The sequence below is a fragment of the Netta rufina genome (genome assembly GCF_964035555.1).
Source record: "Netta rufina genome assembly, chromosome: 3".
Lineage (NCBI taxonomy): Eukaryota > Metazoa > Chordata > Aves > Anseriformes > Anatidae > Netta > Netta rufina.
In genome coordinates, this window is record NC_140125.1 from 102,135,902 (window position 1) to 102,158,430 (window position 22,529).

At 34.4% G+C, this 22,529-nt stretch overlaps 1 protein-coding gene across 3 annotated transcripts in view; it reads right to left on the reverse strand.

Annotated features, from left to right (window-relative positions):
* The window catches only part of MYT1L (myelin transcription factor 1 like), a gene marked incomplete at both ends in the record, with an annotated part of 132,311 nt that overhangs the window by 49,458 nt on the left and 60,324 nt on the right, over positions 1-22,529 (reverse strand). For all 3 annotated transcript variants that reach the window (XM_084283981.1, XM_084283980.1, XM_084283982.1), the window contains 5 exons: positions 7,697-7,765; positions 8,710-8,831; positions 10,586-10,822; positions 13,098-13,345; positions 19,219-19,430. In XM_084283981.1, coding sequence (XP_084140107.1) covers positions 7,697-7,765; positions 8,710-8,831; positions 10,586-10,822; positions 13,098-13,345; positions 19,219-19,430 — 888 coding nt within the window. The remainder of the gene's footprint in view (positions 1-7,696; positions 7,766-8,709; positions 8,832-10,585; positions 10,823-13,097; positions 13,346-19,218; positions 19,431-22,529) is intronic.

Here is a 22,529-nt window from a genome sequence, read left to right on the forward strand (position 1 = left end):
GGCACTGGAATGACTGACAAGAGAAAATTTTTGAAAATTAAAATGAATCACCAAATAAGCATTCACACTCAAATAACTGTTGATTAGTGAAGAGTCTTGGAACTAAGGGTAGCATCTTCAAAACTGTTTAAGTTTATTGCAGACACTAAATTCCACTTTCAAAGTTAGGGATATAGAAGTTGCAGGGATGTGGATTCCCAGTGCTTACATTCTTTTTGAAAACAAACTTTAGATTCTTCATACAGGTTGTCTGAAAAAAAATTATTCTAATTCAGTCAACATTCATCTGAATTGAGACTATTCCAGGTTCCAACTAAAAGGCAAAGGCTTTAAAACACTGATTATAATCCAAACAGCAGCAGATGTATGGCTAGCATATCTTTTATTTTAAATAATTAAGTGCATAGAGAAGAAAGAGGCCATAAACTATTTGAGTATTTTAAATGCCATTGTGCACATTAAAGCCTCTAATTCCAGAGTGTTTCATGGTATTGAAAACTTGCTAAGGCCCTGATTCTGCAAGGTGCTTCATGCAAACAATTTTGTGCCTGCATGGAACATTTCACAGTATCAGAGGTACTGATATGCAGATGACTTATAAGGAGCTTTTTAGAGAGTACATGCTTTTAAGACTACCTTTCAGTGATGAAAACAATGATGAAGGGTCTTATGTAAACAGAACTCAAGTATTTTTCATTTTGGAGACAAAAGTTGACAAAATTAAGTGAGAAAAATGGAATGACTCAACCTTACCAGAGTCTGAATGAGTTATTCTAACAGAAAAAAGCCCAGCCACTTCCATATGTAAAACTTATTGCGACTATAGAGATGAGGTTGCTGCAGATGATGGGTTTCTATACAAAGGACATTATCATAACACCACACAACATGAGGTTGGAAATGCTAGGTATAACCTACAGTGCCCATTTGAGTATTGAGAAGTGCAGGAACAGAGCCCAAGGTGTTCTGTTCTGGCCAGGCATGCATGCTGCCATCAAAGATAAGGTATCCAAGTGGAAATCTGCAATAAATACAGGAAACAAAAATGCAAAAAAAACCCACTGAAACCACATGAGATTCCTAATTTCACTTGGCCCAAGGATCTAGTTGAACAAAATGGGAAAGATTATTCCTTAAAGGGGAACTAATATTAGGGATCTATGTTCCTTGGTTTTGTTTTTAATAATTTAAATTAGATTTTCACACTAACTTGCAATTTAATAACACATTGTAAACTGTAGTTTATTTTACCATAACATTGCAGACAAGTTAATAAAATACTATTCTTTACAAATGACTTGCTCTAGTCATTTTTAACATTACACCAAATACATCATGTCTGGTCCTTGCAATCACATTTTCCATATAGAAATTAGATAAAACATCAAGAAACTTAAAAAATTATTTGAAGAGTCAAAGAATACTTACTTAGCATCAAGTATTGAATTGTAACATAAAATCACTTACTAGGCACAACAACTTTAGTATTCAAGAAAAATTTAAATGGCAACTTCTACTGAGTTTCCCACATAATAATAATAATAATAATTAAAAAAAAAAAAAAAAGATGAACAGCAGAAAAATAGGGAAAGGGAAAAAAAAAAAAAAAAGGATAACATGAATGGAAGTGATTATTACTCTTGAAACAAAGAGTAGTTTTCTAAGAGAAAAATGAGTGAAAACTGTATAATGGGTCACAGCCTTCGAAATGTCAGTCTTGCTGAGTTCTTATAAGAGGACAGATTCAGTCTAAGCAGGAAAAGGAAAGGAAGGGAAAGGAATGGGAAGGCAAGGCAAGGCAAGGGCAAGGGCAAGGCAAAGCAAGGCAAGGCAAGGCAAGGCAAGAGGTAGTACTCCTGTACAGATGAAGCAACAAATATACACCCAGGCAGTGAATTTCCTTCATGTAAAAAGTAAAATTTTATCTCAAGTGGCAAACACGGGATGTAGGTGGAGGAACCACTTCAGCAGCTAAATAGATCTCTGCAGAAATAACTGTTCTGACTAGAAAAAGTGACTGTGTATTGGGAGAGCTATCAAAGTTTAAAGAGGATAGGTACTGATCAATGCCCACTAATAGTCTCGTTATCTGTCTAAATAGTCTCGTTATTTGTCTAAAGATGGGAGTGTTTCCACAGTGTTTTATTAATTATCCTATTTATTTTTGTCTCTACATTTCAATTCTGTATTTGGAGAAGGCTTATTATATTTATTTATTTATTTTTTTCCAGATGACTGAATTGAGGAAGCAAATATTACTTCTTTTCTGGTACTATTTGATTTTATATATTAATCATTATAAATAAAAAATCCAAATCTGTGAGGATATCCCTTCTTCCAGTTGCCAGTTTTTGCTGAGAAAACTGCAGTAAAATTACTTAGTAAACCAATAAAAAGTGAATATTTAAAGTTATACTAACATGGAAGATTTTTCCTATAACTGAGCTAAGCTAATCCTTTCTATCCAGAAAAGGGTACTGCATGTAGTTATTCCTCCTTGAAAAGTTGTGGTGAACCTTTTAAGTCAAGGAGAGCTTTAGAGAAGCTCATTTTTCCATTTGGACTTAGTGAAAGACAATGCTAGGATGACACAACTGGGAATGGGGAGACAAGGCTAAAGGGAATATAAGAGAAAGAGTAGAGGATGACCACCAAGATATGAAAACTAGTGCAGAGTGACAGGGAGAGAAGGAGGCACATAAATTCAAAATCTTTCTTTATTTTAGAGAATGCACAAAACCAGACTGAGTTCCTAACTTCCAGTTAAGAAAAAAAGTGGAAAAGAAATGCTTTCAGGCTTCATTGCATAGGCTTTATTTCAGGCCATATTGCATGAAATGAGACTGTCCTCCTCCCTGTAAGTGCTGTAGGGTAATGCCAAAAGATGTCCTCCACAGAAACAATAATGACATGCAAAATCTACATAAAGACATGGATGTTTGGGTTCTGAAGTAATGGGAGTATTATATATCATCCATGTATCCAGACTCGTAGGCACTTGGTTGAACTGGAAATCTTTCTGAGGTTCAGAATCTTTAATATAAGCACTAATGTAATTTCCTGTAAGAAAACTGACCCAAAAGACAAAGGGTAAATGTTGATAATCTGACAGTCAGTTCCACAGTAGTGCAAGATAAAGTTTAGTTACCTTTTTAAGAAGTATCAGTATTTTTGCATCAAAGTAGGATCAGAACTAATTTTGTCATTTCCATGGACTCTCTGGAATCAGGTTCTCTGGTTAATGGGCTGCCAGTTCTCTGAGTATAAATGTTCTCTGTCAGCATGATGCATTTTGTCTGGGATTGATTTACTGATCATCAAAACATTTATTTTAAAACATCTTTTTTTATTTTAAATAAAATTAAAAGAGCTTTAAATGTTGCCTTTTATAGTATTTATAATTCTACAATGGGATTACAGTTCTGAAACAACTGTAAGTGTTAGGAAGAACTTCTATGAAAAGAAGCTAATAAGGAAAAATGATGAGGAAAGGCCTCTAGGTAAACTGGATTTAATTTATGAATATTTTAATATTGGTAGCTGTCACTAGGTGGGCTGTTAATTGCTTTCCCATGATAGTCAAGTTTACTCGTCTATATAGCATTACTAGATCTTTTAAAAATAATTTGCTTTTTACAAGCATTATAATTCAAATCTTAATGTTGGAAAGGCTTGTATTCTTGACAGGCATTAATTTCTTCAGAGACCCTTAAAGCTGTTGACATCCTTTTTACTACACCAGTAACTGAGAATTCAAACCACATAGAATATTTTGCTATTTCTGTTTTGTTATGTCAATGAGATCATTGACCAGACTGTGTAACTGCTTTGGCCTGTCAACAAACTATGCACAAAGACTCAAGTTTTCAGTCGGACTTTCGGTCAAAGAAGAGAATCACACAATCTGCTCAGTAACCCAAATCAAGAAGCCTTATATCAGCAAAGTATGGTTGACAAGGAATAATCAGGACAACCTTGGAACAATTTAATTGAAAGTCACAACATTACTTTTCTCGTAGCCAGGAAATGTAGGTGATGGAGCTTATAGAACCACAATAACCAAAAGGCAATACAGTGAACATAATTATTCAGCAAAATATTTTTTCTCTAAGCTTTACAGATTCTCCTGTTACTTTGATTAGGAATAGAATATGAACATTATCTGAAGTCTCCAGTGTCTGCTATTTTTAATTTCAGTTAGGTCTTAAAAAAAATCTGAGTGCTAGCAGAATTCTAGTTAGGAAGGTGCGTTATACATGATTTGTGTGTATTGTTAAAGTACACACAATAATATTGTGGGTTTGTAGAATGTGATATGAAAGCTATACTAGCACATATGCAATATTTTCTACATGAGCTATGCATGGCAAAGTGATAAAATTATGAAATCATCCCACAATATGCACTTTCTGAATATGCAATATGCATCCCACAATATGCAATTTCTGAACTGCAGTTCAGAAATTCAATCCCTATATTATCATCTCTTCTACTGCACTACCAATTGTTCGCTATACCTCACATGTTAGATAAATATTTTCCAGAAATTTTACAAAGGATGAGGTCTTTATGGATGACTGGAAATAACTATATGAAAATCAGAACGAGGAACAAAATATGAAGAGAGAGGAACAGTACAGATTGGAAGGAACAGGACAGAAGGGAACTCAGCCTGGGATACAGGCAAATAGTGTGTATATATTTCTCTCTAAAACCTGAGGCTTTAGAGATACTCACTGATACTCACTACTCTTCTGCTATCAGCAAATATGTATGAAACACGTTAGCAAAGTTCCCACCTCTTTCTGGTGCCAATCCAGGCAGAATGTTATACCTTTTACTGCTGTTTACTATCACAGTAATTCAGTTGACCTGCGTAGCAGATTCCAAAAGTTCTCATGATGCTAGTGGCCTGACAGAGTGCCAGGAGGATCCCACATTATGGGAGTTGTGCTTCTTTTCAGCTTGCTCTTTTTAAAAGCAAGGAAATTATACCCGCAAACCTCACACATGAAAATATAACAAATGTAAATGAAGTACTTCACAGTTAAAAATTCCCAAATCAAAGTTGCTTATGTAGCTTTGGTTTAGCTGCTTCGTGCATATACATAATCATTTACATGATCACATCTTCTCTGCCATTAGGTAGAGAACAAGAGCAGAAATGAAAGTTGTATAAAGGATGCTGTCATCCATAGGATTCCCACTTCCCTGTTTTTGAATACATTTCTTTGTACTAATTTCAGCATGATGGCTAAGAGGCAGAGAACAATAAAAATATGAATATGATGGAGACGTATGGGCTGATTAGACAAGGAGCTTGAGACAGAGTAATGTAGAAAAAAAATGATAAAGAAAACAAGACAGAGTGAATGGGCAAAGTGGAAGCTGGGACTGAATAAAGAGTCTGAGGAGGAGGAGAAAGGATATTCCTGTTGCTGTTCTGGAACACTGGACTCTATTCTGCTTTTTTTATATAGCTCATTCCTTTTCACAGATGGTCAAAGACTCAATGTATAGAGCTGACGAATTCCTACAGCTTCAAGAGAATTCAATGGGTATTTAACTTTCAGCATATACAGTTCTATATATCATGAAGAACCCTGACAAACTGAGTCCTAGATGTCTCAAATTGAGCTATCAAAATTACGTGTTTAAGTTTTCTGTCTTTAAATTAGTGATAATACCAACCCTGACTTATTTCAATGTATAATTGCAGGTGAAAATAAATGAATCCCCTTATAACCAAGATATGTTAATTAAGAAACACTCAGATGCAATGGTAGTGACAAATATGTGAGTGAATTAGTAGATATAATCTGAGAGTACAGTTTGAGAAAAGTGCAGTGGATAACAGACGGGGCCACACATGGGATAATGAAGAATATAGAGGAAATACATTAGTTGTTTATGCAGTGACTACTGGCTGTCCTGTGCAACATTATTTGTTGTCCTGTGGAAAAACATATGATCAGAAACTGAAGGATTGCCTTGTAATGAAAACGCAAAAGAGAATCAAGTTAAGTTAGCCTATTTAAAATTCTCTCATTTCCTGACTTTTGAATTAATCTAACAGAGTTTTAATGTATTCATTGGGTACTATGATAACTGCTAAATAATCATGGATGTTAACCTAAACTTGTAATTTTAAGTATGTATTAATCTTGTTCTCTTTGCGTAGGCAAAACTCGCAATAGGTAAAGAGAATAGCATGAAAAATTATTGGAACTCAAGTTCAATCTATCTTTTATTCACTCTGGTCTGTATTGGGTAGGCTTGACTATAGATGCTTTAGAAAATTAGAGGAGATGGGATAATTCAGGAGCACTTTCCCAACTCAAGTGTAAATTTTATAAATGGTTAGAGCATCAAAGTATGTGCTTAAAGTATTATTCACGCAGCTTCAACAGTCTTGTCTATGCTTTGTTTATGTAATTACAGTTTCTTGAACTACTTGACCCGTCCCAACCCAAAATACAGGCCCAAATCCGAGTTTCTCTGGGTTATTTGCCTGTATTCTGCTTATACTTATATATGTTCTTTGATCTCATTTACAGCCTTTCCACTGGCATATCACATAGCCTTGTAGCAGCAGATACTACCATGATCTGAACTGGTTGTTCAGAAAAGATAGTTTCGACTGGAGAGGTAATACATGTGATTTTTGTTCCTATTGTTTGCAATTAGTGACTAAATTAGATAAAACTAGAAAGAAAGCTAACTTCAGTAGCTTTCAGTAGCTTTCTCTTGATTGCTTTCTCATCTTTCCCATGAGTTAGTTTTGTTGTTGTTGTTGTTATTGTTTTTTTTTTTTTTTTTAATTATTATTATTATTTTTCATCCAAGTACTGAACTCGAGTAATGTTAATTAAGGCACTCATGTATGGTAAAGACAGAATATTGTTTATTTGTAGTAGCATAAGCTATTCATTCATATTTTCCCTACTCAGTTTTCTCTTGTTATTTGTGAACATCTTCCATGTTACCCATACTACCATCTCAGGAATACCACTAACTCATAGCACAGAGAAATGCTATAGTTCTTCCACATACAGAATTCCAATCAAACATATGGTGCAGGAAGACAGATCAAAGCTAAGTCTCACAATTCTCTAACTTTCATAGCTCACAAATGTCATTCCAAATAACTGCAAGGAAATTTGAAAGAATGTGTGTTAAATAGGGGAATAACTAACTAGACACTAAAAAACATAGTCAAATGAGAAAATGCATTAAGCTGTTAACAGTGATACAAACCTGGGGAAGATTATGCAAACATTTGGAATAAGCAGATTGCTCTCCCTTCCAGTCTAACTCTGAGAAGCTACACCATTTTACTAGTTGTGTAATCAGAAGTGTTTCATTAGTCTAATCCCATGAGATTTTTCTGTTCTAACTAGTAAGCTCGAATGTCCAGAAAAAAAATGAACAGGAGTTTAAATATCTAGTTTAAACATTCCACCCCTATCACTTAATGAATACACAAAAGAAAATACTATGTCATCAGACTTATGCACAGACCCAGTCTGTGTGGAATTTCTAGAGAATTCACATACTTTCCAAGCATGGATCAACTCCCTCTGCATCATCGAGCAGGTCTCCAGACACATAGTGTTTCTAATTTCTGATGTAACTATACACAGTTTGTGGTCAAATAAATATTTATAAAGAAAATATTTGTTTTTTTATATCTTACTTGAGTTCTTGTGAGCTTGTGGCCAGCATACTTCGAATGCTTTTGTCAGCCAAGGGACAGCCAGATAAACTGTAAGACATGGTAGAACAGACAAGTAAGTTAATCTTCTTATTAACTGAACACTTTCAAACAAACACAACATAAAAATTAAAAAGTAAAAGTTTGTAATGCAGAAAAGCGATGGGGCAAGTGCTGTAATATTGAAATTTGTAATATAGTTAACCCTCTGAATATATTTAGATATCAACATTACTTCCAAAATTACATACTATAAATGTTCTTTTTTGTTTGTTTGTTTTTTGTTTCTCTATTAACTAGTAAAATGTAACAAAAATATTTGTGGTTCCTGGGTTAACTACTTAAATGCTTAAGAATACTTTGGAAATTTTAGTAATCTATTTAAAAATAAAAGACGTTTATACAACACACAAATTAGCATGCTTTTAAGATCAACATATATTACTCAAAGGGTTAACACATAGTTCAACATTTTACTTTGACAGCATTGTTGAGGTAAGCTGAAAACAATAAATTGAAAAGACAGAATCCACCATGAAAAAAATGAAGTCACACCTTCTATGTGAGGCGTAATTACCAGTCACATGACCACTCCCATCACACCCTGGTGTTGGACATCTGCCACCAAACAAAAACAAAAACAGCCAAAATAGTAAGTATGTTAAAAAAAAAAAAAAAAAAAAAAAAACTTTTAAAAGTTTCATTGTTTCCAGTTTAGCTGCAATGACTGCAAGGGGTTTTAAGCATCCTAATCGAAAAGCTGCAAAATGAACAGGATTAAATGAAAATGGCGTCTCAATACAATATAGCATCATTAAGAACAAGCAAATACACATTAGCTTCTCACTTTGCTTAACTGGCAGTTTGAAACATTTATATGCTGCAAATGTTGCATGCTCATACTGCAAGGCGTATATGTACTCGTTTGTTTAAAAGAAGACAAAGAGAGAAAAGTTTAAAAGGAGAAAAATAATTTCACCTCACATTATGCTTACGTTATTAAATCCTTTTTGCTCTCTTTGCATTGAGGGTATTTGGGTTTAGGACTTGGGATTGTAACTTCACCAGGATACCTTCTTTCTTCAAGGGCCTCTTGGAAAGGATCCAAATCTTCTGGCTACCGGCAAATATATGAGAATCAGTTTCAAATAGGTGATGTTACAACTTACATAAAATAAAGCACAGTCATCAAACACTATCTCCTTCTTTAACCTAGTCTGTCAGAGAAAAAATAACTAAATTATTTTATATACTTTCACCTATTAAACCTTTAAATAGTACTTAGACATTTTTATGCAGACTTCACAATATATAGAAATTAATTAGGTTATGTTATTAGGAAAGAAAAAAAAGGCAAACCCCAGCTTTCTATATAACTGTCATAATATTTTCCTTGAAAAGAACTGATTTTTTTTTCTAAAGTCACTGAAAAATTGAGGAACAGGAAAAAAGACTAAATGCAGCATCAAAAAGCCATCTTAAATAATATTTTTTAACATTTTAGAACAAGTCAAAGATGAAACAGGAACAATCTTAACATCTGCTCACAGAATTTCAATTTGGAGTCTGGAAAATTATATAATTATATAATTTATAATTAACTTTATTGGTGTATTCAGAAATTCAAAAGCATCTATTTCAGGAATGAAGTGGCTGAATGCATTGATTTAGAGATTCCTGAAGATGGTGCTATAAAAACCGTAGTAGAAATGTGGTGATCTGCTTGCTCTGATAAACACTTCATACTGTAGGTTTTACCTCGCATTTCCTTAATAATGACAGATTTCCTAATTTCAGTGAAATTAATAGCAAAATTGTGACTAACACTGGAACTAGAATGTATTCAGTATACCTAGTGAAAATGCTTCTTTAATGTAAGTTTCAAAGTTTGGGAAAACAGATTTAAGTTTTAATTAAAATAGGCAAGAGGTAAGTCACACACAAATAGTTAGCCTAATTTTATACCATCAAAACAAAACAAAAACAAAACAAAACAAAACAAAACAAACAAACAAAGAAAAGAACAAAGAACAGTCTACAGAAGTCTCTCAAAGTCCAAATTATATTGAATGCAGTATTGTAAACTATGCGAGTGGGTAAGGGTTGAAGCTTGATGAACAATTTCAATTCAATTAAAACTTTTCAGCAGACTTTTTCAGTGTTTTGGCTCACACCAGAACACATCCTACATATTCTAAGTTAAATTCCCTAACTTGTTTTCCTTATTTGCCTCTTCGGTTTAAAGGATTTTGCTGTTGTCTTAGTATCTAAATTGAAAAGTAACACCAGTTTCTAATATACTTTCTTTGTACGTATTCTTGAAACTAAGCATTTCATTAATACAGACCCTTTCACACACAGAGTTATCAGAAGTGTGTTAGTAATCTACAAGATTAGCTAAAATAGTTGAAAGTTTATATACTCTGCTGCTTTTATTTAAATTGATATCTAAGTAATACATCCTTTCAAATACTCAGCATGTTGTCTATGGTTTTCAAATTCAGTGGAATATCTTGCCTTGAGAGCTGATTATCCCCGTATTGCATGGTTATGTCAACTTGCTTATATGGAGTAGAATAATCTGGATATAGTAAAACATCTTTACTGAAGAAAATGTTTGTTATCAAGATGATGCTGTTTAGAAAACATGATTCACATTCATGGTTCAAATGTTGTCTTATGGAACTTAGTCACAGATCAGATGTGTGCCAGCATGATATATTTCTAAAGATTAATTAGCAGAGATCCTTTTGTAGAAAACCACAATTTTTATCACCTATTTATTGTTTCCTCTTTCCCTTCAATTTTCAGAAATGCAACAAATTACAAAAAGTAGATTACAATGAGAACTAATAGATGAAAAAGACATACATTAATCTCTTTGGAATCATCTTCATCTATCCTACTGGGCTTCATTTTAGTGTAGTCCACTGGCAAGTCCCAGCAGTCACCCTCATTCAGTTGGTAACACCGGTTATTCATCACAGCTTGCCGTTGTGGTGACATTGGCTCCAATGGTGTCAAAATGGTACAGCAACCATCTCGCTGCCTCTGCTTATTCATGCTCAGATCCAAGGTCCCATTTTCATCGACTTCCATATCAGGATTCTGTTAAAATAAGAAAAATATTGTTAATTCAGCTTCACACTCTAAAACTGCTAAACTGCTACCTCTTTGTGTTCTTCAGTATATATGATTGCCTAGCAGAATGATAAAACACTTTTCCATTCCTGAATAGATTGTAAGCATTGAGCCCCCTCCCACACATAGCATGATGCTGTTACACAACATTAATGCTGTTCAAGTAGATTGCTTCCTGAATGGCTAATCTGATATTTGGGGGAACAGGACGAGTCTTCATTACACTCTCCTGCCACCCAGAAAACAGGTGCAAAATTTGGGGTGAAAATGAGAAATATCTAAAGATATTTTCTTGTCGTTGTATTTTTGTTCTTGGTCTACTCTGTGACAGGTGAATATCTTGAGTATCTGTGAGTTAACATCTGCATAATTCTTGTTTCCAGTCCTGTCACCTGTCTGGGTGTTCAGAGAAAAAAAAAAAAAGAAAAAAAAAAAAAAAAAAAAAAGAAATCTTTTCTTTGTAAGGTACCCAAAGAAGTCCTTTTGGACACCATTTGGTTTTAGAAAGAGAAAATGCCTACAAATTTCACAGTTCCTTCACTGCAAATACAATTGTATTGGCATTTTGTATACTAACTCTTATAATCAATAAATTTGGGTAAAAGAATATTTGTGACAATTTTTGTGGCAACTGAAGTATTGTGAAATTGTGAGTACAAGCTCTGACTTTTCCCTTTATAGAAACAAACAATTGTTCTCCATTTTATTAGATGAGGGGAAATAAGACATCTTAAATGAAAATGAATTTTAAAAAACTAAGAGCAAATAGAATAAAGGTGCCCACAAAGAATCCCTCATTTGTTCAGAAATAAAACACTCTACAAGAAATTTGGTTTCAAAAGTGGTGTAAATGCTACTGACTCCTCATAAGTCTAGCAACTTTCTCTCAAGTAACAAAAACACCATGAATGCAACCCTTTTTTTTTTTTTTTTTTTAAAAAAAAAGGGACAATCCCCTCTTAGAATCATTTATTCCATTTGACATAGGGTTAAACATTAGGAAAGAGGCCCCTTCTGTTTTTGACATGTAAGATAATAAACATTTTATTCCAGCTTTTTCCATAGCATTGATAAAACCATATTGTTTACATGCCAAAAAGAGATTTCCCTCCTAGACAGTATTAAATAAATGAATGTAAAAAGAAGCATTTGAAAAAAAGTCATGAATCATTCCAGGTTAAGTTATGTTTTATTACTAATACCTACTGTTAAGGGTTTAGTTTGTTATGAACGGCTTTGCACAATGGGGGCAAGAAAACCTTTGTCTATATGCAGAAGAACAGAACATGTCTGCCAGCTCAGAAGCTCTGCTATAAGCACACTAAAAACGTTTCCTCTGCACTGCATCTGTCTACTTAGCCATCTAGTGGTATCCTATAGGTAGCACTGTACTGTTTGCTGGTGCATGTTAAATAATCATTTTCAACAGCTATCAGACTCAAAAGTTAATGTTTATAATTCAAAAATGAGTATTCTGCTCTTTAATGAATGTTGATAGTGCACTGTTTCTCTTTGATTCTGTGATTCTGTGATTCTTTATATATAAAGCTTAAAAACAACATCTATAATTTTTGTCTCTAATTTTATAATATATTAAAACTATGAACATACAAATCATCAGTGACCCTGCACTATTTTTCAGCACCTTTTAAGTCACCTGTACAGGAGGATTTATTGTTTGTTTCAAATGTCTTAAGCAATGACTTAAGAACTGCAATATCACAGGAACACATAGCATACAAGTACCACAGTTTTCTTTTTACAAGATCTTACATTAGGCTTCTAAATGAAATTACATCATTAAATCTTAATATTTTCATAAAATGTATGAATCAGACAGTGTTTAGCAAAAAATTCTGTAGTGAAATTAAGAGCACTTAAGCAACTCAAACATCTTTTATAATTATAGATCTCACTACTGAGACAAATTAAAAAAAAGGGGGGCTGGAGGGGAGAAGAGTAAGTACATGTTATCATGTTATCAGTATAAGCAGTTTATATACTGATTGGAATTTCCTGAGATACTTCTCTCTCTTTTTTTTTTTTTTTTCTTTTCTTTTTTTTCTTTTTTTTTTTTTTTTCCTGCTTAAGAGAGCCACCACATTATGTTAATTTTGAGGAAAATGAAAAAAATAAAAAGGAAGATGTACTAAAGCTGTACTAAAGCTTCTTTCTATCAAAGGCACAAAACTAGTGCAGAAAAGATGAATCTTCATCAACAAACAGAATTACTTATTTTTACCCTTGCACAGAGATCCTGAGGCTTAGTGGAGAGGTTCTGAGGCATCTCCCTGCAGCGGGTGGAGAGATTCAGAATAGCAGTAGCAGCCATGTGCGCTGCCTCCATGTCATGAGTATAGTCAAAGCTGCTCTTGCTGCAGGTACTGCTGGCACTGCTGCCTCCACCACAACTCATATTGCTGCTGCTGCTAGGGGCATAACTGCTTGTTGTGCTGCTGGTTGGACTTGAATTCTTACAGTAACGTTTAGCTGTGGGAAGAAATATGACAAGGATGACTCAAAAGAACTAACATTCTGCATAAGTGAAAAGAAAAACAAATTGCTGGAGGTGAAATTTATAATGAACAACAGTAACCATGCCCCCACCCCACCCCCCCACCAAAAAAAAAAGTAAAAAAGCAATAAGAATGATGGCTGTATTTCTTGATTTTTGTCTGTGATTTTATATGCTAAACATGTGAGTTTGTATGAAATAACCTCCTGCACAAATCTGTATGATGTGATCATGAATTATTCTGACAAACAGGCTAGATTTAGAAAAGAATAAAAACACAAAGAAACACTGCTTTTACCCCACGTATACAGTCAGACAGAAGGTAGGATCTGCTCAGGTCACTCAGTTTTGTTAATGAAGAGCAACACGTTACCATAACATTATAGGACTTTTTTCATAGTTACATGAGCAAATGTAATTGTAAGGCCTAGACTCCCCAGAGCTACTGGAGAACAAGCCCATTATAAAGCTAATGGGCTTGGGTCTCCGGGCCAAAGTGCTAACCATATGTCCTTAAACACTTCACATTTCCTAACAGGTTCTTCTTACACCACATTAGCCATCAGAAAGGAAAGGAGGAAGAGAACATGATGAAAGTAGAAGGAAGCTGGATCCACACCACGGATCTCACAAAGGCAAAAGCAGTGACAGTATAAATGGAAACAAATGTAAGTGAAACAACCCCACCTTCAAGCATCTCAAGTGCCTACAACTCTGTAGAAACAATGCAGGCCAAACATACTCACTCCTGCTTTCACTGAGGACAGCGGCACTCAGCTGTATTCTGGCTGGCAGAAACCACTAATACACTGACAAAGCTTACTTCCATCCCATTTAAATACAATGCAGAACAGTTGCTGCTTTTAAGAACTACTCTTTGCAGCCAAATGTATTACAATAGTAATGCAAAACAGTCCTATTAGCCCACTTATTTCTTCAACCTTCTTCCCAAATTAACTATTTAAAAGCATTTCTATAAAATACAAGAAAGTGTTGTCTGGTCTCCTAAATCTAAACGTTTATATATTTTCATATAAAATAAATGTCAAGGTCAGAGGATACATACATGGATATTACAGTGACTATTTCCCCTTTAGAGAGAAATATATACTGCAGAGATCATACCATATAGCACAGTATAACAATAACCAACTAGCATGCTGATTAGAGAGCTATACAAAAAAAGGTCAGACCCTAGCTAGAGCTCTTCTGTGATGGGTTCCATTTAAATGCCAGACTCTTCAGGTGTATTTGTCTGAGCAGGCATACATATAATAATCTGCTCCTATGAGCACAGCCCATTTGTGAACCACAGGCCGCTGTGGTAGACAGGCAGGGTTCAAAAGAAGAATCTGAAAGCAAAATATCTCTGCTAGAGCTTATGTCATCCTTCTTTCTCTACAAAACTGAAAAAAATCATGGCACTATTTTTACTGTAAAGGAAATAGCATTTCACTTAATTCATAACAGATGGAGTTTTCTCAGGAATGCCACATAATGCACAGGGTGTGATTTTTTTTTTTTTTTTTTTTTTTTAAGTGAAATGAATGCTAAACATTCATCACTTTTCTTTGTTTTGAACACATAGTAGCACTACTCTAGCAGAGTACCCACTAATAATAAACCTGTGAACAATTCCTCCAGAGTTTCATCTTTAATATAGTAGTCAGTGGTGGTCATTAAAAATTCAGCATTTATCCATTGTTACTTTGCAATTGTATCTAAGACACAAGAATTTTCCTATACTTCAGGAAGAAAATAATTGAATAATTCAATTTTTACTGTGTTAACACAGCAAGCACCCTGTACCACTGAACTTGTCAAATCAGAAATATCTTTCAAAATTCATATGAACAAATAAGACTTCTGTTACTAGTAAAAAATGTTAGTCTTGTAGGAAGTCACATTTAAACAAGCATAAGAGACATGCTATATTGGAAATCATATATATAAGAATGTGTGTTAAAGAAAGGCGGGGAAACAGGCAGCTTTATAGATAGGACCAGAAACTCATGCATGCTCTGATACGGACTCCTCTGTGGCCTTGGTCGACCTATATTATCCCTTGAACTCATTTTCCCTATAAATATAAAATTGCTTCTAAAATTTAGTTGTGTTGTGATTTACTTGCATAATACTTTGAAGGTGTAAAGTGCTATAAGCATGCTACACAACTGCTAGATTTTAGATTACCAATGATTTAAGCAAAACTTGGAGAGAAATGGCCATGGTCATTTTATATTTACTATAAGTGTACATTTTAAAACATGTCACATAGCCCAGTCTGTTCATTCCATGATAGCTTTTCAGAAGAAACAAAGATGACTAATTCATAATTAATTAAATCAAGTCCATTTCTAAGGAAGGGAAAACTACATTGTTTCAATACCAGGCAATTCTGCTTGCTAGTAGCCCAACTCTGTGGCACCAGGTTTGAAGATCTGCAGTCCAGCTATGCTTTATGATCCAGCAATGAAACCAAATGTGGAAAATGTTTTTCCTGTTAAATAATAGACGCAAGTCTAACCAGCTGCATATCCATCCAGCATGCTGGCCTCCCACTGAGCATGCCCTGGGGCTGATTACAGAGAACCTCTCTAAATCTACAGGCTCCTCTTGCTAATTAACATAAGAGTGGAAGAGATCCCAACAACTTAAAGAACTAAACTCAGGTATTTGGTATGGAATTAAATTTTACCCAGCCACCCTCATCCTCAGTATTGCCTAAACGTGGAATCTGTTACATAAATTAATTACAGTTTCAATATGTTTTATGACTCACCGTGACAGATTCATCTCACCTAATTTCAGGTATCTGACCTAGTCATTTCAGGCTTTCTCTAATAGCATGGAAAAAAATAGGAACTTTCAGGTGGTGATTCACCTGGTCAGTTTTAAATAAGTACTTCAGGAGGAGATCAATTGCATCAAAGAAGCATCTATCTTCCTCCATGGATTTAAAAAGGGTGACTAGCTCAGACAGAGGTGCTACCCATTGTAAAATTCTAGACATGGTCAAATGAATCCCACCCTTAGTGTTTTCTCAGTGTTTTGATAGAAGGTCCCAGTATTGTTTGTGGGAAGAGAGGAGCTCCTGTCATCACCTGAGAAACTGGAACAGTTGCTATCTTCTCTGCCTGCTGAGTCTAGATGTTCTTATCTCTGTTGTTGTATACCATAAACCCAGTAAACCCAAGATGTGATCCACCATGAAAATGTTATCAAAGACAAAGCAAGTCCACAAACACAAGCAGTACTTACTCCTAAACAATTATCAGAGCATCCTATCTCACAATATAATGTATTCATTTTCTTTTTCTTTCTTTCTTTAAAAAAAAAAAAAAAATACTGAAAAAAAATCAAGAAAAGAATCCAGAGGAGCTATTTATGTTCATGTAACTCACAACCACACACTATTGAACATATAATCCTTTTCTCTGATGATGAAAATACAATGCTTGTTTACAATTAAAAAAAGATTGAAACACAAGGCTATTGATTTTTCATATCCTTATACTATTTGTCTCATCTTATATGGTCAGAAAAAAATAATCTGTTGCATACTTAAAAGTACTCCAGATAACTTTGACTTTCTCTCAGCTTTTTCAGTATGACTTTTCAGAACTAAATCTGTTCTTATATAAATGTGTTTGCTGCCATACATAATAGGTGTGCTCTCTGTACCTCCATAATGGCTTTGGCATAATTTATTTTACACCCGACTACAAAATCAGCTAGAAATACTGCAAAATTTCTTGTGGAAAAGTGGCTCTTTTAAGTGAAGAGAGTCTTCCTGAAATCACCTTCATATTCAGTTATTTCCAGTAGTTATCATCAAAATCCAAGATCCATTGAAAGTTGGTGCCAAGAATTTAGTTAATCATTCTATGACTTTAGGTGATTTTCTTGAGGAACTTTAAAGCCCTTTGCATATTTAAGATGAACACAACAGAGTGGCTGTGCAATATTAAATACAGGGGGATCCTAAAGGTTTCATGAATATCACTGATTGGGTACAAAGAAAAACTCAAATGATGTTCTGTGTCTGAGACCATGTCAGCATGGTCAAACAGCACACACATAACTTGGAAACAGCTACAGCATATGCCACCTGCTGCAGAGTGTGTGATATTGAGTAAATCCGTAGGAAATTTGCCTTTATTTAGCAAACAACCTGCTCCAGCTGTAATTGGCATTAACTGTTCTGAGTATAAAAGAACAACATATACTTGCTGTACCAGCATGAATCACATGTATCAGGGTGCCTCAGTCCTCTCTGACTTAGAAAATGGGGCAGTGAAACAATATTGTACAAATCTAGCAAGATTCTCAAGTAAAAATTATTATTATACTTATTTATGTCAAAGGAAGATGAGAGTGTAGAAAGACAGCAGTATCACCCTAATCTTTCATTTTTTAAGGCCACTGTTGAACTTGTATTTGATGTAACATGTATTTTCAAGTTCTGATGATTTGGAAAAAAAAAAAAGTGTAATTTTTAATTCTTTGCTGAAATAGGGTCTTAAATGAGGAAAAATATATATTACTTGCTTAAAGCAAACATCAGTAATTTGATCCATAATTATGCATATCCACGGCTTCACTACCTATACACTGATTCTTCCCCTTCTGTAAAAGTAAACAGAACATATACACAAGAGTTAATATCTCATTTTTTATTATATTTACCTTATATCATTAGGTTACTAACTGCAGTTAGAGCTACTGCATTACCCTTAATAATGTTCAAGCTCTTATTCTGACATAGGCAAATAAGATGAGTGTATGAGAGAAGAAAAAAGGGCGTTTTTATTCAAAAATGTGTTGCCTTTCTCCTTTATGCTATAGTGGAAGAACTTGCCTGTTGATTCTATGAGAAAAAAAAAAATCCAAAATATCAGAAACATGAAGGCAGGATCTGTAAAAATATTCCTTTTCTCCACTTACCTACTTTTGAATGTCAGAGCCTGCATTCATATGTCAGCATAAATTGTTCAATATAGTATATTTCTTTCTGTTTTTCTAAACAAAAATCTGACAACTGCTTGAAATTTCCTATGGTAGTCTGTGAGTAGCATAAAATATTTTAAAAATGACAACAAAAAGATAAAGGCACTGGTTTATTATTATATATATAACTTGTATTGCTCTGAAAAAATCTTGAAGTCCTCAAGAGCTACAATCCAATTCCTATATTCTTTATGATGTAGTTCATTTTTTTTTTCCCTAAAAAAATCCTCTTGCCTGATGGACACCATTTTCTTCTCCTAAACTGAAGTCATGTTTAGCCTAATTTTAAACATATAACTGAGGTTTTCCAGAGAATTCAACAGGTGTATTCACAAAGACAAAATGAGCAGAAATGCCTCATTAAATAAGTAGCAGTGATTTCTGAAAGTGCAACGAGATACAGGTTTTCTACTTCCACGTCCCCACAGAGTAAGTAAGCTATCTTTATGAGTTACCTGACCTACTGTACAGAAGTGAGAATACTAATGTGACCCATGAGGCCAGGTCTCCCAGATGGCAACATAACACACTGCTCCTACACCACAAGAACTAGCTCTATTATTCAGCTTTTATTGCAATCTCAACACATCCCAGGAGCTTAATAGCTGGAGGTGTTCTTTTGCCAGTGCAACAATTGTGAAGCAAGAACCGAATAAAACAACAGTGTTTTTTTTTCTTTTTTTTTTTTTTAAAGCCTTTAAAATATCTTACACATGACAGCATTCCTCATGATATTATATGAACATGAAAACATGTTTTAATTGTATGAAGTTTACATATACAACAACAAGATTAACTGCAAACTTGTCTCTCATGTATAAGAGTGTGCACCTCCTACCATCATATCCTTTGGGGGATATATCTCTGGATTGCACCTTGGGAGCTATGGCTCTCTTGCCATAGGCATGGTTGTCATAACTGTTATATTCAAACGTAGTCTTAGAGTATTTCTCTAGTTCCTTGGCCAAGTTGGAGCGGGGTGTGGTGGTGGGGACATTGTTTCTGTAGCCATACTGAGGGATCTCCAATTGCTTAACAAAGCACATGGGCCTAGAAATTAAAGATATGTAAAGTTTGTTAGATGCAGTTCAGTTTAATGTGTTTGTGCATAATTTATAGCTCAAATTAGAAATTCTTGTACTCAAGAGACAGCAATATATTATTGCATTTGCTTGGTTTGGTTATTTTCAGCAGACAAACAATATATATTTTCTTGAACAAAGCCTAGACAAAACTATTTCTAATACCACTAAATGTATCCTGTAGCTATTTTAAAATTCTGTTTTAAAATACTTCAGGGTTTCCCTTTCCCCATGTAATTGCATCACATAGCAAACATTTTCACTTTTGGGAGTTGAAACAAAAAGGGGTAAGTGGACCAACAGGAGAAGTTTGGACAAATTTCTTTAAATGTCAAAACCAAAAATTAGCAGTGGAAGCTCTATTTAATCAATAGAGTTTCCTCTAAATTTCTTTCAACAGAGTTGTATGCTGTTTTCCTGTATGTTTTCCAAAAGAGTTAGTCCTGTTTCATCCTGTTTCATTCTTCAGTATACAGATCCAGGTTAATTTTGAGAAATACACATGAGATTCTCACAATCTCTGTGGACTTTGAGCCACTGCCTCACAGATCCTGCTAACCCTTAAATGAAAGTTTCTGGCAGGAGCTGCAACTCTTGTTATACAGATACATGCATGAAGGAAGGTTCTGTGAATGAATACAGAACAAAACTATCAGCTAAATTTCTCTTTCCTTTAGGGTCAGAGAAGATAACCAGGAAAAGCCCCAACTGATCTTTCAGGTCACTGAAGTAAGTTTTGAAATAGTGAAGGAATGCTGTAGTGAACTCCTCCACTGTCACGCTGTCTTCTGCATGTGGACACAGAAGTCATCATCTCTCAATGTATAAAGCAAGTAAATAAAGGTCAGATCCTGCATGCTTTACCTACATAAGAAAGTGTTATATAAATGAAGAAAATGCTACACAGTGATGCATGTCTACCTGCTGCATTTAGCAGGAGGTAAAGATGATGAACAACAGACCTGAGGTGCTTCTTCTGGAATCAAGAATCATCAAGCTTGTTTTTTTTATTTTTTTATTATTATTATTTCTTTTGTTTTCTCTACTGCGTTTATAAACAGAGAAAATAGAAGGAACATTCACAGGATCACAAATTCAGTCAAGATGAGAAGAATCATCATTCTGGCTGACAAAACGGGATGTGGTGTCTAGTAAGAATTAAGTTTTGAATACCTATATCTATATCTATCTATATATTTTTTTTTTTTCTGGAAGAATTCTTTTCATATAATTTAGTCAGGATGTGTATGTAAAGATCAGCCAAAAAAGTCATATTATTCATACTATTCCTTTTGACTTATGTATGCTCATTTCTTTAGATAGGTTTCCCTCCAAAATACATGTACACAATGAGCTGATATTAATAGTATTTTGATCCTACCTCAAGATAATCTACACTTAGCTAAAAAAAAATGCAGCTCAATTCCTGTACATTCAGTGTAAAACCAGAATTTCTACAGAACAGAAGTCTTATGAATTTGACTTCTTCCAAAGAAATTTTAAATGCAGGTGGGATGAAAACTGGCATGAAGACAAGTATGCGAGATTTACTCTTGGAGCATCTCTCTCTCCATCAGACAACTGCATGTAAATATTATAAATAACTCCCAAGTTCTTCATCTTAAATACTTCAATGATTTAATGGTAAAATGGAAAGCAGGAGATAAGATGAAAGTTTTGGGTGAACTGCCTATAAAATTTGAAACACAGGGCAGACTCACAAGCAAAGTTAAAACTGCTATGCAACTTCCTAGGGAGTTTGCCAGCAAACTAGATGAGCTTTTGAGCAGTTGCCTTCTTTGTATGGCATCTGACTTCAGTGACTTCTAATCAGCATTGTTAAAAAACAGTGCATTTTTCATTTACCTTTTTCCATCAGTGAGAAATTATATTATTCCCTCAAAAGGTCTTTTTTATTAGCAGGTTTTAAAGAACCTTTCTCTAAGAAAACTGTCTGGGATGCTATATGAAAAATAGCACAACCTGAATTAGGGACAGTTAAAACAAAGCCCATCAAAAATAATCCGAGGAACATAAAAAAGGTCAATAAGCTCTACAAAAAATATTCTGCAGATGTGAACCATAATTCTGTGTTCTTAGGTTTATTGGTGTATTTTGTTTTTTGAAAAGGTCATCAAGATTAGATGAAGTTTAAGAGAATATGCAAAGAATAATGTTAATATAGTAAAAAAATTTCATTTTAAGCTACCCTATCAAATTTTAAATCCAAATGCGAAGAAACCTACAAGATCAGCAGGAAATTCTGGGAACTAAAGCTGTGGTACTTCCTTCATGTTCTTCACAACAGCTGAGAGGGATGTACCTAATCTAGCCCACAAATATCTCAGTATCCATGGAGAAATTCTGCAGCTCTTGGGGCATCATCAATATAAGGCTTGTAAAATCATGCAGAGGTCTAGTCCCTTTACGTGTATCCTTCACACTCCTTAGAAACAATATTTTTTCCACCCACATATCTCAAAAGAAGAGACAATAGCACAAAGCTGGATACAGCTTTGGATAAATGCAGAATCCTATGTGGATGAAGAAAATGGGTATAATTATGTCAAACTGGTTCAAGGTCCTTCCCATTAAAAAAATTAGGACAATTTTTCTCTCTTTCCATCCTTCCTGGCAGTGAGTGGGGAAACAGAGACAAAGAACTACATCTGACTTTATTTTGGAATCTAAGCTACACACGTCATTTTTCCACGTGTCCTATCAAAAGGTCTACTATTGTTTTGGTAATGCAAATAGGGCTTCTGGTTTAATTTAAACTGATATTTACTAGTAAAAGCCTGCTGAAAAAACCAAGACTTACCGGTAAATATTAGTTTATTCCCAAAAGATACCAACTTTTTTCACATTGTTCTTAGACTTTGCACTCCAGCAGTCATCTTTACACCAAACAATGCCTAAGACAAAAATGAGCTTTTCAGCTTTACATGTATTTGCCAAAATAATTACCAACCCTCCCCCATGTAAATTGAGTGGGAAATATATTCTGTGAGAACTGGATCCAGAAGCCCTAATTCTAACTCTACTTTAAAGGAGATATATATGTATA